At 42.0% G+C, this 12,621-nt stretch overlaps 1 protein-coding gene across 2 annotated transcripts in view; it reads right to left on the reverse strand.

Annotated features, from left to right (window-relative positions):
* NDFIP2 (Nedd4 family interacting protein 2) overlaps positions 1 to 12,621 on the reverse strand; it is a 112,854-nt gene that overhangs the window by 17,136 nt on the left and 83,097 nt on the right. For both annotated transcript variants that reach the window (XM_077297185.1, XM_077297184.1), the window contains one exon: positions 11,426 to 11,492. In XM_077297185.1, coding sequence (XP_077153300.1) covers positions 11,426 to 11,492 — 67 coding nt within the window. The remainder of the gene's footprint in view (positions 1 to 11,425; positions 11,493 to 12,621) is intronic.

Raw genomic sequence — 12,621 nt, forward strand, 5'->3', positions numbered from 1 at the left:
GTTACTGCCATGTAGCATCTTTCTCCATTCTCAAATCAAGTGATCTTTTCTTTAATAACACGCGGTAGAAAATGTAACTCGGGATTTTCTTCATTTGACTACAAATGACTTTTCTTCATAGGAAAAAGCCAAGGACGTGTGCCACGTCTAATGATGATCTGGTCACTAGAAGATATTGCAGAGTGTTAATTAGTTTTAATTAGCAGAGTGAAATCCAGCAGCTTCATGAGTCCTTCTATGATGGAATACATCGGCGGAAAAATACACAGGATAATGGAGGTTTTTAATTTATTGACTACTTAGGCACTTAAAGGGAACCTGTCACCCCGTTTTTTCCGTATGAGATAAAAATACTGTTAAATAGGGCCTGAGCTGTGCATTACAATAGTGTATTTTGTGGACCCCGATTCCCCACCTATGCTGCCGAAATACGTTACCAAAGTAGCCGTTTTCGCCTGTCAATCAGGCTGGCCCCCACCGATCACCAGGGGAATAGCGCAGATCGCGCTCTTTTCCCTCCCCTGTGCAGTGGATTCTGGACTTGGGCATGCGCAAACCACTACGCGACCAACGGAAAAATAAGCAAGATCTGGGGGAAGACACCACGCCCATCTGACAAGACCAGCCTGATTGACAGGCGAAAACGGCTACTTTGGTAACGTATTTCGGCAGCATAGGTGGGGAATCGGGGTCCACAAAATACACTATTGTAATGCACAGCTCATGCCCTATTTAACAGTATTTTTATCTCATACGGAAAAAACGGGGTGACAGGTTCCCTTTAAGGTGATATTTAGCATTTAAATAGTATTTCATCCTGAAGAAAAAAAACTCTAAAATCACCAACATTTTATATGAGGGTGTTGAGCTCCCTAGACATGAGAGGCGTTTACTAGGAAAAGCTGCCATCAGCCTCTGGGCAGCCTATGCCCATCACGGAGTACAGCTGCTTGTTGGCATCTTTCTGTTCTGGTACACAAAGAAGGAACACCAGGGGGCAAAGGCTTAATACTGCACCAATAAAGCAAAATCTACTGTTGTGTTAAGTCAGCTAAAACTCTAGAAGGGTTGATTCATGAAGTGGTTTTCAGCAGTTTTGTGGCGTAAAACACCTTCAACTGCCATAACATTTTTGTGCAACATGAAGTTGCACAAAAATGTTGAGATTTTTGGTATTTTCATACAAGAATCTGCTGGCCATGGGCAGACCTAGAGAGAGACGAAGTGTGACAATGCCTGCCCGACATTCATGAAATGTTTTGGTGTACCTTACACCAGAAATTTTATTCTGAGCAGAGAGAGCCGATGCCCTGCTGCGCTGTAGAAAGAGCGCTGACTGTACACTACCGTTACAGGTTTAGGGTCACTTAGAAATTTCCTTAGGCTGGGTTCACACTGCATTAGTGTGACCCGTTTAACGGACTACGTTACACCGCGGCATAACGCGGTGTAACGTAGTCCGTTAACGCCGCCATTGAATGCAATGGCGGACGCATCGCTAGCGCACGCCCACAATGGGCGTGCGCGAGCGATGTGCCGTCATTGAGTGACGGACCCTGAGACGCGGGCTGCAGCGTTTCCGGGTCCGTCACTGCTAGCGCAGATAGAGCTAGCAGAGCTCTATCTGCGCTAGCGGGATGCAAACCCTGGAACTTGAGCTAGCAGCAGCCCGTTAACGTATGTGCTGACTAAATGACTATTCTAGCTGCAAACGTCGGGTTTGTAATGCAATATCTTCATAGGTGTATAGAGGCCCATTTCCAACAACCATCACTCCAGTGTTCTTATGATACTTTGTGTTTGCTGTGTAAGAAGGCTAATGGATGGTTAGAATACCCTTGAAAACCCTTGTGCAAGTATGTTAGCACAGCTGAAAACAGTTTGGCTGATTAGAGAACCTACAAACCTGACCTTCCTTTGAGCTAGTTGAGAATCTGGAGCATTACATTTGTTGGTTCCATTAAACTCTCTAAATGGCCAGAAAAAAAGAACTTTCATGTGAAACTCGACAGTCAATTCTTGTTCTTAGAAATGAAGGAAATCCATGCGAGAAATTGCCAAGAAACTGAAGATTTCCTACACCGGTGTGTACTACTCCCTTCAGAGGAGAGCACAAACAGGCTCTAACCAGAGTAGAAAGAGAAGTGGGAGGCCCCGCTGCACAACTGAGCAACAAGACAAGTACATTAGAGTCTGTAGTTTGAGAAATCGATGCCTCACAGATCCTCAACTGGCATCTTCATTAAACAGTACACGCAAAACGACAGTGTCAACATCTACAGTGAAGAGGCGACTCCGGGATGCTGGCCTTCAGGGCAGAGTGGCAAAGAAAATGCCATATCTAAGACTGGCTAATAAAAGGAAAAGATTAATATGGGCAAAAGAACACAGGCATTGGACAGAGGAAGATTGGAAAAAAGTATGTACGGACAGAAGAATCCAAGTTTGAGTTGTTTGGATCACAAAGAAGAACATTTGTGAGACGCAGAACAGCTGAAAAGATGCTGGAAGAGTGCCTGACGCCATCTATCAAGCATGGTGGAGGTGATGTGATGGTCTGGGGTTGCTTTGGTGCTGGTAAAGTGGGAGATTTGCACAAGGTAAAAGGGATATTGAATAAGGAAGGCTATCACTCCATTTTGCAACGCCATGCCATACCCTGTGGACAGCGCTTGATTGGAGCCAATTTCATCCTACAACAGGACAATGACCCAAAGCACACCTCCAAATTATGCAAGAACTACTTAGGGAAGAAACAGACAGCTGGTATTCTATCTAATGGAGTGGCCAGCCCAGTCTCCAGATCTCAACCCCATTGAGCTGTTGTGGGAGCAGCTTGACCGCATGGTACGCAAAAAGTGCCCATCAAGCCAAACCAACTTGTGGGAGGGGCTTCTGGAAGCATGGGGTGAAATTTCTCCAGATTACCTCAGCAAATTAACTGCTAGAATGCCAAAGGTCTGCAATTCTGTAATTGCTGCAAAGGGAGCATTCTTTGACGAAAGCAAAGTTTGACGGGGAAAATTATTTCAAATAAAAATCTTTTTTTCGAACTTTGTCAATGTCTGGACTAGATTTTCAATTCATTTGGCAACTCCTTTGCTTATTAAAAGTACGACCCTAAACTTTTGAACGGTAGTGTATAACCTGGCTCTCAGTGATATAGACAGTCCACGCTACTTTCTCCGCTTCTTTGAGTCTTTTATTTTTTCCTTTTAAACTCTGCTTTAGCCAGATGTTTTAGACAGATTCATGAAATGAGACTTTTAAATTTTTTTCTGGGGCATTTAACTGATGACCCCTAGAGTAAGGCTTCTGAAGGTGTTCTCAATTTGGCAAATTTTTGTGACTTTAAAAAAAAACAAACAAAAAAAAAAACGTGCGACTTTTTGGGCCATAGGTGGAAAAGCCATGTAACGACTATCGGGAGAAACCCAACTAGTCTGGTGCTGTCCTGGCCGTTTTTTTCCCAGCCCACTTGGATCTCTCCCTAAGTACACACAAAGTGGAGGCCTGTCAATCACATGGAGTGGCGTAAGGAGAAGCCTGCAAGGGACCATGCCAGACCAGATAGGTCTCACCTTACGGTCCCTGGCCAGCTTTACAAGTTATATTTTTTCTTAAACGTTGCAGTTTGCAAAATAATTGGCTGCGATCCCCGGCCAAGCTCTAATTGACACTGCCCCTGCTTCAGGCAGCAGAAATCTAGTGACAGGTTCCCTTTAACCAGCAGTTATCTATATTTCTTCCCAATGTTCTGGATCTATTATTAATAAGGCTTATAAACCATCCTTATATAATGAAAAATAAAATGTCATACTTAGAACTGAATATTAGCCGCATACAATAATGTATAATCTTCCTTAGATTGCCTTTGGATTTCATTTGCAATATTTATGGGCATGAAGACAAGAGGCACGTCATCATTTCTACTACAGCTTACACATGGACAAAGAAGCAAAAGTGGCATAATACGCGTAAAAACATTTCATTTTTCATTTTAATGGCATTTCAGAATTCACTGCATGCTGTACGTTTTCCTGGCAAAGGCACCTTTTATAACTTGCTTAAAACATATAAAAGTTCTCATAAATATGCTTTATTGTTACTGAACTATGACTGCTGTGGAGATTTTCTTTTTTTTTCGGCTATAAATATCAGATATGCTGTATACATCCATCTTTTTGATTGAGAAGAGAACATTACAATCTCCAAACTGATAAAACTAACAATGCAAAGCGCAGCAGTGCACAGCATGGATCGCATTTCGCCCGTGCTACATGCTATTCCTATCTGATATAAACTTGCATCCCACAAACACAACTTGTCAGCTCAGATGCCACAACTGGGTCTCTACATGGCATTTTATTTCTGTCACCAACACAAACTGTACAGTAGAAACTAATCCTAATATGTTATTGAAAGCTCATATGCAGCAAGCACAAGCCATCAAGACAGAGGAAAGTATCCAAGTTCTCCCACGCAAAATAACAGCTCCATAGAGTTAAAAAAGCACCCAAAACCGATGGACCGTAACATGCACTTTTCTTATAATGCAGTCTACTTATTTCCATGTCCTTCAGCCTTCTGTTTTGTCCCATCAGCCTACAACACCTAGCTTTCAGCCTGCATTTTATTCCTCTATGCTCTGCTATAAATCCCATGAAGCAGTAGCACATCACACGATCAGCTAGAACTGGTACCATCTCTGTCTGCTGAGAACAATCTGTGATTATCCTTCCCCTATAAAATACTAACTAATCAAATGTATTCAAAAGTATTTAAGTCAGGAGGCTGAACTGTGATCTATATTCTAATTGTGTGTCAGGAGCTGTGAAGTCATCATCATTGTCTATGATAGGAGATTCTGTCTCCCTAAAGTCTATGCAATTTCATCACATGGGAAGTTCTGGCAACAGAGGTGGTGATTTTCTTCAGAGAACATAAAGGAATGGGGTTACCAAGATAACATGACTTAACTGAAGAGAATGATACCAAGAATTTCCAGACAGAAATAAGGGATGGCGTACTACCTAAATGACATATTGGAGGACTAGTGATGAAATGAATTAAAAAAAACAAAAAAAAAACCTGCTACTTCAAATGAGTTGTCCACTTTTGTGTTGCATAATTACGTTCTGCAACTGTGAATGATACATTTTAGTCACGGAATGGAATCATTCTTGTGAAAGCCAGTGTCTCATTAGGACAAACCCAATTTCTATGCCTTAATAAACAATATAGACAGACAGATCCCCCTTTAGGAGCCACAATGTAGAAATGCAGCAAACAGTAGCTTAGCCTACCCATATGAGGACATTCATTCAATGGCACAGATACCAAGTAATAGTATATACATAGCTAGAAATTAACTGTATTGCAGTGAGAAATAACCCTGGATTTATTAGCAGAGAGCCAGGACTATAGAAAGCCAGATCTGTGACCTGGTAATTCTCGGCACTGCACCGATGTGTCTCCTGTCCTCATCCTTTGCCTCAATAAATATTTTAGGGTTTCTAAAATGTATTAGGCTATGTGCACACGTTCAGGTTTTTTCGCGTTTTTTTGCGATAAAAACGCTTATAAAAACTCATTAAAAAGCATACATTATGCATCCTATCATTCAGAATGCATTCTGCAATTTTTGTGCACATGATGCGTTCTTTTTCCGCGAAAAAAAAACGCATCGAGCAGCATGTTAATTTTGCGGATTTTCTGCGTTTTTCCCGCTATTCTATATATTGGGAAAAACCGCACAAAAAACGCGTCAAAAACGCAAAAAACGCGAAAAAACACATGGATTTCTGGCAGAAATGTCCGTTTTTTGTCAGGAAAATTTCTGCAAGAAATCCTGACGTGTGCACATACCCTTAGGCTGTGTTCACACTATAGGCGAAGCATGTGTTTGGTATACACACTTCACATGTGACACTGAACATATAAGTCAGACATTTGCCGTCCCAATGTATGCAAAAAATACACAATTTTAGGATATAGGTTTACCTACTAAGGTCTATGGGATCAGAATATATATTCTATATATCCATGTTAATATCAAACATGCACCAATGACATGGTGTGAGCGGTGCCTAGCGAAATTCATCTAGCGTGTAAGGTCACTGTATAGAAAGTACCGTATAGAAGAAACTTGCATTACTTTTTTGATGCATAAATTCCCTATACAATAGTAATCTGTCATATTATCCCACTTTTTCCGATGGAAGCCACTGATCCCTACCTCCCTAGGATGGAATCTTCTACAGACCGAGCATTGATTGATCCTTGCTCATCATGCACTTCTGGAATCTGACTGTCAGAAGTGACGGCCAGGTTCTAGTGATTTCATAGAAAACTTAAATATTCAGTGCAATAAGCTTCCACGTGAACGAGCTGCCATGGCAACCAGTGACAGTATGTTATCTGCTTTACTGGTCATGCGGGGGGAGTACCGGGATTATACTACGTGCGTCACTGTTCTGTGTGTAGACCACTAGTTACTTGGTGACCGGTTGCTTAGATCAATGATGACTAGTACTGATGTCACTCCGGCATTTATGAGAAGTGCAGTAATATATAAAAGGTCTCTTCCATGGTAACAGGTCAGCGCCATGGCAGAAGGTGGGTTAACCCAAAACAGCAAAAATAGCCCCCACCCAACCCATTTAGGCCTACCTATAAACCCGATCAATAAAATAGCTGAAACAATGGTGCTGAATACAACAGGTAAACATCCAATGTAGGGTTACACTCCAAATGTTAATTCTAAGTGTCTTTGGAGTACACAGTTTATTGTTGGAGGATAATCATGGGATCAGCTTGTAGCACATTGTATGTTTCTAACAAAATACTACTACTGGTTGTTCGAGCCTGAAGGTCAAGTTTGCCGTTGTGCACAGTGTAACCCTACATTGGATGTTTACCTGTTGTATTCAGCACCATTGTTTCAGCTATTTTATTGATTTGGTGTTATTTAATTTAGTTTTTTGGGGGGAAATCAGGTGACCATGATAAGGATTAGCGCAGCAAACAATTTGTATTCATTATATCTTTTTGTATGGGATTTGACACACAGGATCCTGAGCTTTGCCAGCAGCAGTATATCCTAAAAAACTATTTTAATTGGAATATAAGTTACCTCTGTCACTAAGGGCGCTGGTGTAATATACATTTCTACCTATAAACCTGTCAGGTTGAACAAGTCTGATTAACTCATTGTCCAGATCAACGGATTATCAAAGGAGGACAGAGCCACTGAAGCTGGCTGCATCCATCGAGAAGAGCTTGTAAGAGCTGAGCTACCTGCCCAGGGGACTGGCCAAAGTGCATAGAGGGCAACGATGGCAGGTAAAAGACACAAGCGCTAAACCATAGATTAGAAAATAGGGTTTTTCATAGAAAAAAAAATACATTCCAAGGTTTTACTTTTACAGGGGCTTTGCAACTGTAATTATCTAAGGACTTCAGAACACTCCTTTAATGAGAGTCTGTCACATCAAATTTACACTTCAAACTATCCACAAAGTATTGTAGGAGATGTGGCAACAATAAAAATAATTCTTTAGGTTTTTAAATCTGTTCTTCTATTGCCCTCCACCCCACCCCCCCCCCCAAAAAAAAAAAACAATTTTATTCTAACAGTCGTGGCCAAAATTATTGGCACCATTGAAATTGTTCCAGAAAATGAAGTATTTCTCCCAGAAAATTACTGCAATTACACGTTTTGTTATACACGTTTATATCGTGTGTGCGTGCGTGCGTGCGTGCGTGCGTGTATTGGAACAACACAAACAAAACAAAACAGAAAAAAATAAACAAATTGGACATATTTTCACAGAAAACCCCCAAAATGGGCAGGACAAACTTGTTGGCACCCTCAACTTAATATTGGGTTGCACTCCCTTTGGAATAAATGTCTGCAATCAATCTCTCATCTGTAATTTTGGACCTCTCTTTTGCAAACTGCTCCAGGTCCCTGATATTTGAAGGGTGCCTTCTCCCAACAGCAATTTTAAGATCTCTCCACAGGTGTTCAATGGGATTTAGATTCGGACTCATTGCTGGCCAATTCAGAACTCTCTCCAGCGCTTTGTTTCAATCTATTTTTAGGTGCTTCTTGAAGTATGTTTGGGGTCATTATCCTGCTGGAAGACCCATTACCTAGGACACAAACCCAGTTTTCTGACACTGGGCACTACATTGCAACCCAAAATCCTTTGGTAATCTTTAGATTTCATGAGGCCTTGCACATAGTCAAGGCACCCAGTGCCAGAGGCAGCGAAACAAACACAAAACATCTTTGAACCTCCAACATATTTGACTGTAGGCTTCATTCTGTTTTCTTTAAACAGTAGAAGGATGTGCTTTGCCAAAAATCTCTATCTTGGGCTCATCTGTCCACAAGATGTTTTCCTAGTGTCAGCAGTGGGGTCCTCCTGGGTCTCCTGCCATAGTGTTTCGTTTCATTCAAATGACGTTGGATAGTTCATGCTGACACTGATGAACCCTGAGCCTGCAAAACAGCTTGAATTTCTTGGGAACTTGATTGGGGCTGCTTAACCACCATCCGGACTATCTTGCATTGCAACCTTTCATCAATTTTTCTCTGCCATCAACATCCAGGGAGATTAACTACAGTGCCAGTGGGTTGCAAACTTCTTGATTATGTTGTGCATCGAGGACTAAGGAACATCAAGATTTCTGAAGATGGACTTGTAACCTCGAGATTGTTCATTTTTCAACAATTTTGTATCTCAAGTACTCAGTTTTATTTCCCTCTTTCTGTTCTCCATGCTATGAGTGGCACACACAGACACACAATCCAAAGACTGAGTCAACTTCTCCCCTTTTTATCTGGTTTCATGTGTGATTTTTATATTTACCACACCTGTTACTTGCCACAGGTGAGTCTGAACGAGCATCACATGCTTGAAACAAAGTAGTATTTTTGTCTGGCCCATTTTGTGGGTTGTGTGTGAAATTATTTTTATTTTGCTCTTTTTTTTCTCAGTTCTTTTTGGTGTTGTTCCGATACACACAAAAGGAAATAAAGTGTATAAAAAAATGTGTAAATTGTAATAATTTTCTGGGAGAAATACTTCATTTTCTGGAACAATTTCACGGATGCCAACACTTTTGGCCATGACTATATGTAAATGGAGGTAATGCAACACACTCTCTTCTCACTGCTGACATTTCTCATCTCCCCTGCTATCACTTCATTGCAGAAGAGAACACACATCACTCTCTTCTCACTGCACTGCTGACATTGCTCATCTCCTCAGCAATCACTTCAGTGCAGGAGAGAACGCACATCACTCTCTTCTCACTGCTGACATTTCTAGTCTTCCCTGCTATCACTTCAGTGCAGAAGAGAACACACATCACTCTCTTCTCACTGCTGACATTGCTCATCTCCTCTGCAATCACTTCAGTGCAGGAGAGAACACACCACTCTCTTCTCACTGCTGACATTGCTCATCTCCTCAGCAATCACTTCAGTGCAGGAGAGAACACACATCATCTTCTCACTGCTGACATTGCTCATCTCCTCAGCAATCACTTCAGTGCAGGAGAGAACACACATCACTCTTCTCACTGCTGACACTGCTCATCTCCTCTGCAATCACTTCAGTGCAGAAGAGAACACACATCACTCTCTTCTCACTGCTGACATTGCTCATCTCCTCTGCAATCACTTCAGTGCAGAAGAGAACACACATCACTCTCTTCTCACTGCTGACATTGCTCATCTCCTCTGCAATCACTTCAGTGCAGGAGAGAACACACATCACTCTCTTCTCACTGCTGACACTGCTCATCTCCTCTGCAATCACTTCAGTGGAGAAGAGAACACACATCATCTTCTCAGTGCTGACATTGCTCATCTCCTCTGCAATCACTTCAGTGCAGGAGAGAACACACATCACTCTCTTCTCACTGCTGACATTGCTCATCTCCTCTGCAATCACTTCAGTGTAGGAGAGAACACACATCACTCTTCTCACTGCTGACATTGCTCATCTCCTCAGCAATCACTTCAGTGCAGGAGAGAACACACATCACTCTCTTCTCACTGCTGACATTGCTCATCTCCTCTGCAATCACTTCAGTGTAGGAGAGAACACACATCACTCTCTTCTCACTGCTGACATTGCTCATCTCCTCAGCAATCACTTCAGTGCAGGAGAGAACACACATCACTCTTCTCACTGCTGACATTGCTCATCTCCTCTGCAATCACTTCAGTGCAGGAGAGAACACACATCACTCTCTCTTTGCAGCAGACATCATTCAACACCTATATCCTAACGATGTCTTCAACAAAAAGTGATATGTATGCTCTCTCCTACAAGAAAGTGATGATAGAGGAGATGAGAAATGTCAGAAGAGACAGTGATTTGTGTGCTCTTCCCTGCACAGGGACAGTGCACACATAGCGGGGGTTAATCTCCAGACAGCGCTGGCAATCAATCTAGAAGGAGTGGCACTAATATAAACATGTGGGTGAAATGGCACTTAGCCACACCAAGGGTGCACCAAGCAATTTTATTTGAAAATCATATTAAAGTTTGCTGGAGAGGGTTTATTTGGAGTAGAAAACAAACAGATTTAAAAACAAAGCTTTTCATTGTTGCTCCATTTTCTACAAAGCTGTATGTTTTTCATATATTGATTTCATATCCTACTCAATAGCTTCTTGAGTCCAGCGGGTAGAGTAGCTACATCATTCTATTTAGTTTGCAAAATAAAGTATACATTAGTGACCAACTGAAAATAACAATAATGGATTATTTTATTCTATGAGAGACATAATTACTTTAGAACAATGTCTTGTGCCAAAATACTGCTGCACTCCATTAATAAATCAGGTACTATCCACCACTATACAAATCCATGCCTCTTTTCTACAGACTTATCAAGTGGCCTTGGATTCAGGTGTATAATGGTGCCGACAGAGTGAACATGGGCTCTGTCCTGCATCATTTTCAGGCCCATACGCCTACTGGAGGTGGACACTCAGATGCAGTCTACGTTCACCTCCAGTAAGTGTACATGCCAGAAAATTAAGTACAACAGAGAACACGTTCACTCTGTCGGCACCATATAGTCTATGGGCCTGTCAGTGCATACGCCCGAATGGCGTTTTACTGGGGAATTTGGATGCAAGCCCAGATGGGAACAACAAATGTGTGGCAAAAGGCAATGTGAAAGGACCCCAATAGATCAGCCATAGGAGTCTGGCAGTGGCTTTCTAGCTTGGGAGAGTGAGCGCTCCTGTGTATAGAGGAGTCAGGAGAGTTCGATAGGGCCAGTTGGCCAAACCATCGTTCAGCCGACAACTGTGTAAAGTATATGGGGTTCTTTAGTAACTGCTGTAATAAATGCTATCTTTAAATGCAGGCAGGATTTAGGATGGAGAACTTACCGAGTACCAGGAATATCCACCACAGCCAATATTGTCCATTGAAATAGCCAGTAAAGTAGTCTGAGAACTGAAACGAAAATATTAGAGAGTTATGGTCTATAATCCTAGAAGAAATTATAAAGTGCATGTACAGTGATTTCATGGTACAGAATTATTAAAGGAGGAGATCAAATATTAGTGCTGGGCTGCAGCTTTCTGCAGCCGGTCCGCAGCTGGAGGACATTTTATCAATAATGGGCACTGTATATTTTGCTGAGAAGCTCTACTTTGGTACCACTTTAACTTTACAAGTAGCAGATGAACAATAATGATGCTGAAGTCACAGTCTCCCTACCGGGACTGAATACAGATGACATGGTGATTACACTGTTAACTAACACAGGCTGCTGTAAACAGTCTCTGTACATAACTGACAGTGCCCGCAGGGCACACAAGGACTTGTTACACTTAGCGGCTATAAGGACAGTTGCTATGCGTCACTCGTAAACCTTAATGACAGCCTTACTTGAAGCAGCAATCTGGCATCTTCCTGCTGGGCAGATCGGCTAGCTGTGAGCACCACCATATCCAGCTCCCCAGAAGATGCTGCATAGACGCCATTCCCCCGGACACGGCAGTATCGGCTTACACATCCACCTGGACAGTTTGCACCTCAGCACGCTGCCGGTTTAGAAGCTATCCTCAAAGTTAAAGCAATTTAATCTCATCAAAATGAGACTTTTTACGCGCCCCTTAAAAACGAGCAACTTTTAACCTTATAAACCCCCATTGCCAGCTGCTGTCAAAAGATACTAACCTCAAAAGCCTTCATCTCATTAAAGTCCTTTCATTTCTAACCTAGATGGTCCTGTAGTTGGCTCCCAGCAGAGAGCAGAACACGACTAAATGAACCTTGAAGTGGCGTTTCAGGCCCGTTACTGGCCACACCAGATAGTTCTGTTCTCCGGACGATAAGGGAATATGAATAGGCTCACTTTGATGGATTCTGCGGCGGGGCTGTACGCTTCACTGATAAACCAACATCACAAGTCCTTAGTATTCATCTATGTCACACTTCTTACACAACTTGCTTAAATAGCTTCTCATAAGACGCTATCAGATACAATTTTTGGATGTCTCTGGTTCTCGCTCTGTACAAATGCGCCTTAAATGAAATGTACACGGTGCAGAACACAACAGATTGTATAATCTGCCTT

Source organism: Ranitomeya variabilis, chromosome 3 (assembly GCF_051348905.1).
Source record: "Ranitomeya variabilis isolate aRanVar5 chromosome 3, aRanVar5.hap1, whole genome shotgun sequence".
NCBI classification, from domain to species: domain Eukaryota; kingdom Metazoa; phylum Chordata; class Amphibia; order Anura; family Dendrobatidae; genus Ranitomeya; species Ranitomeya variabilis.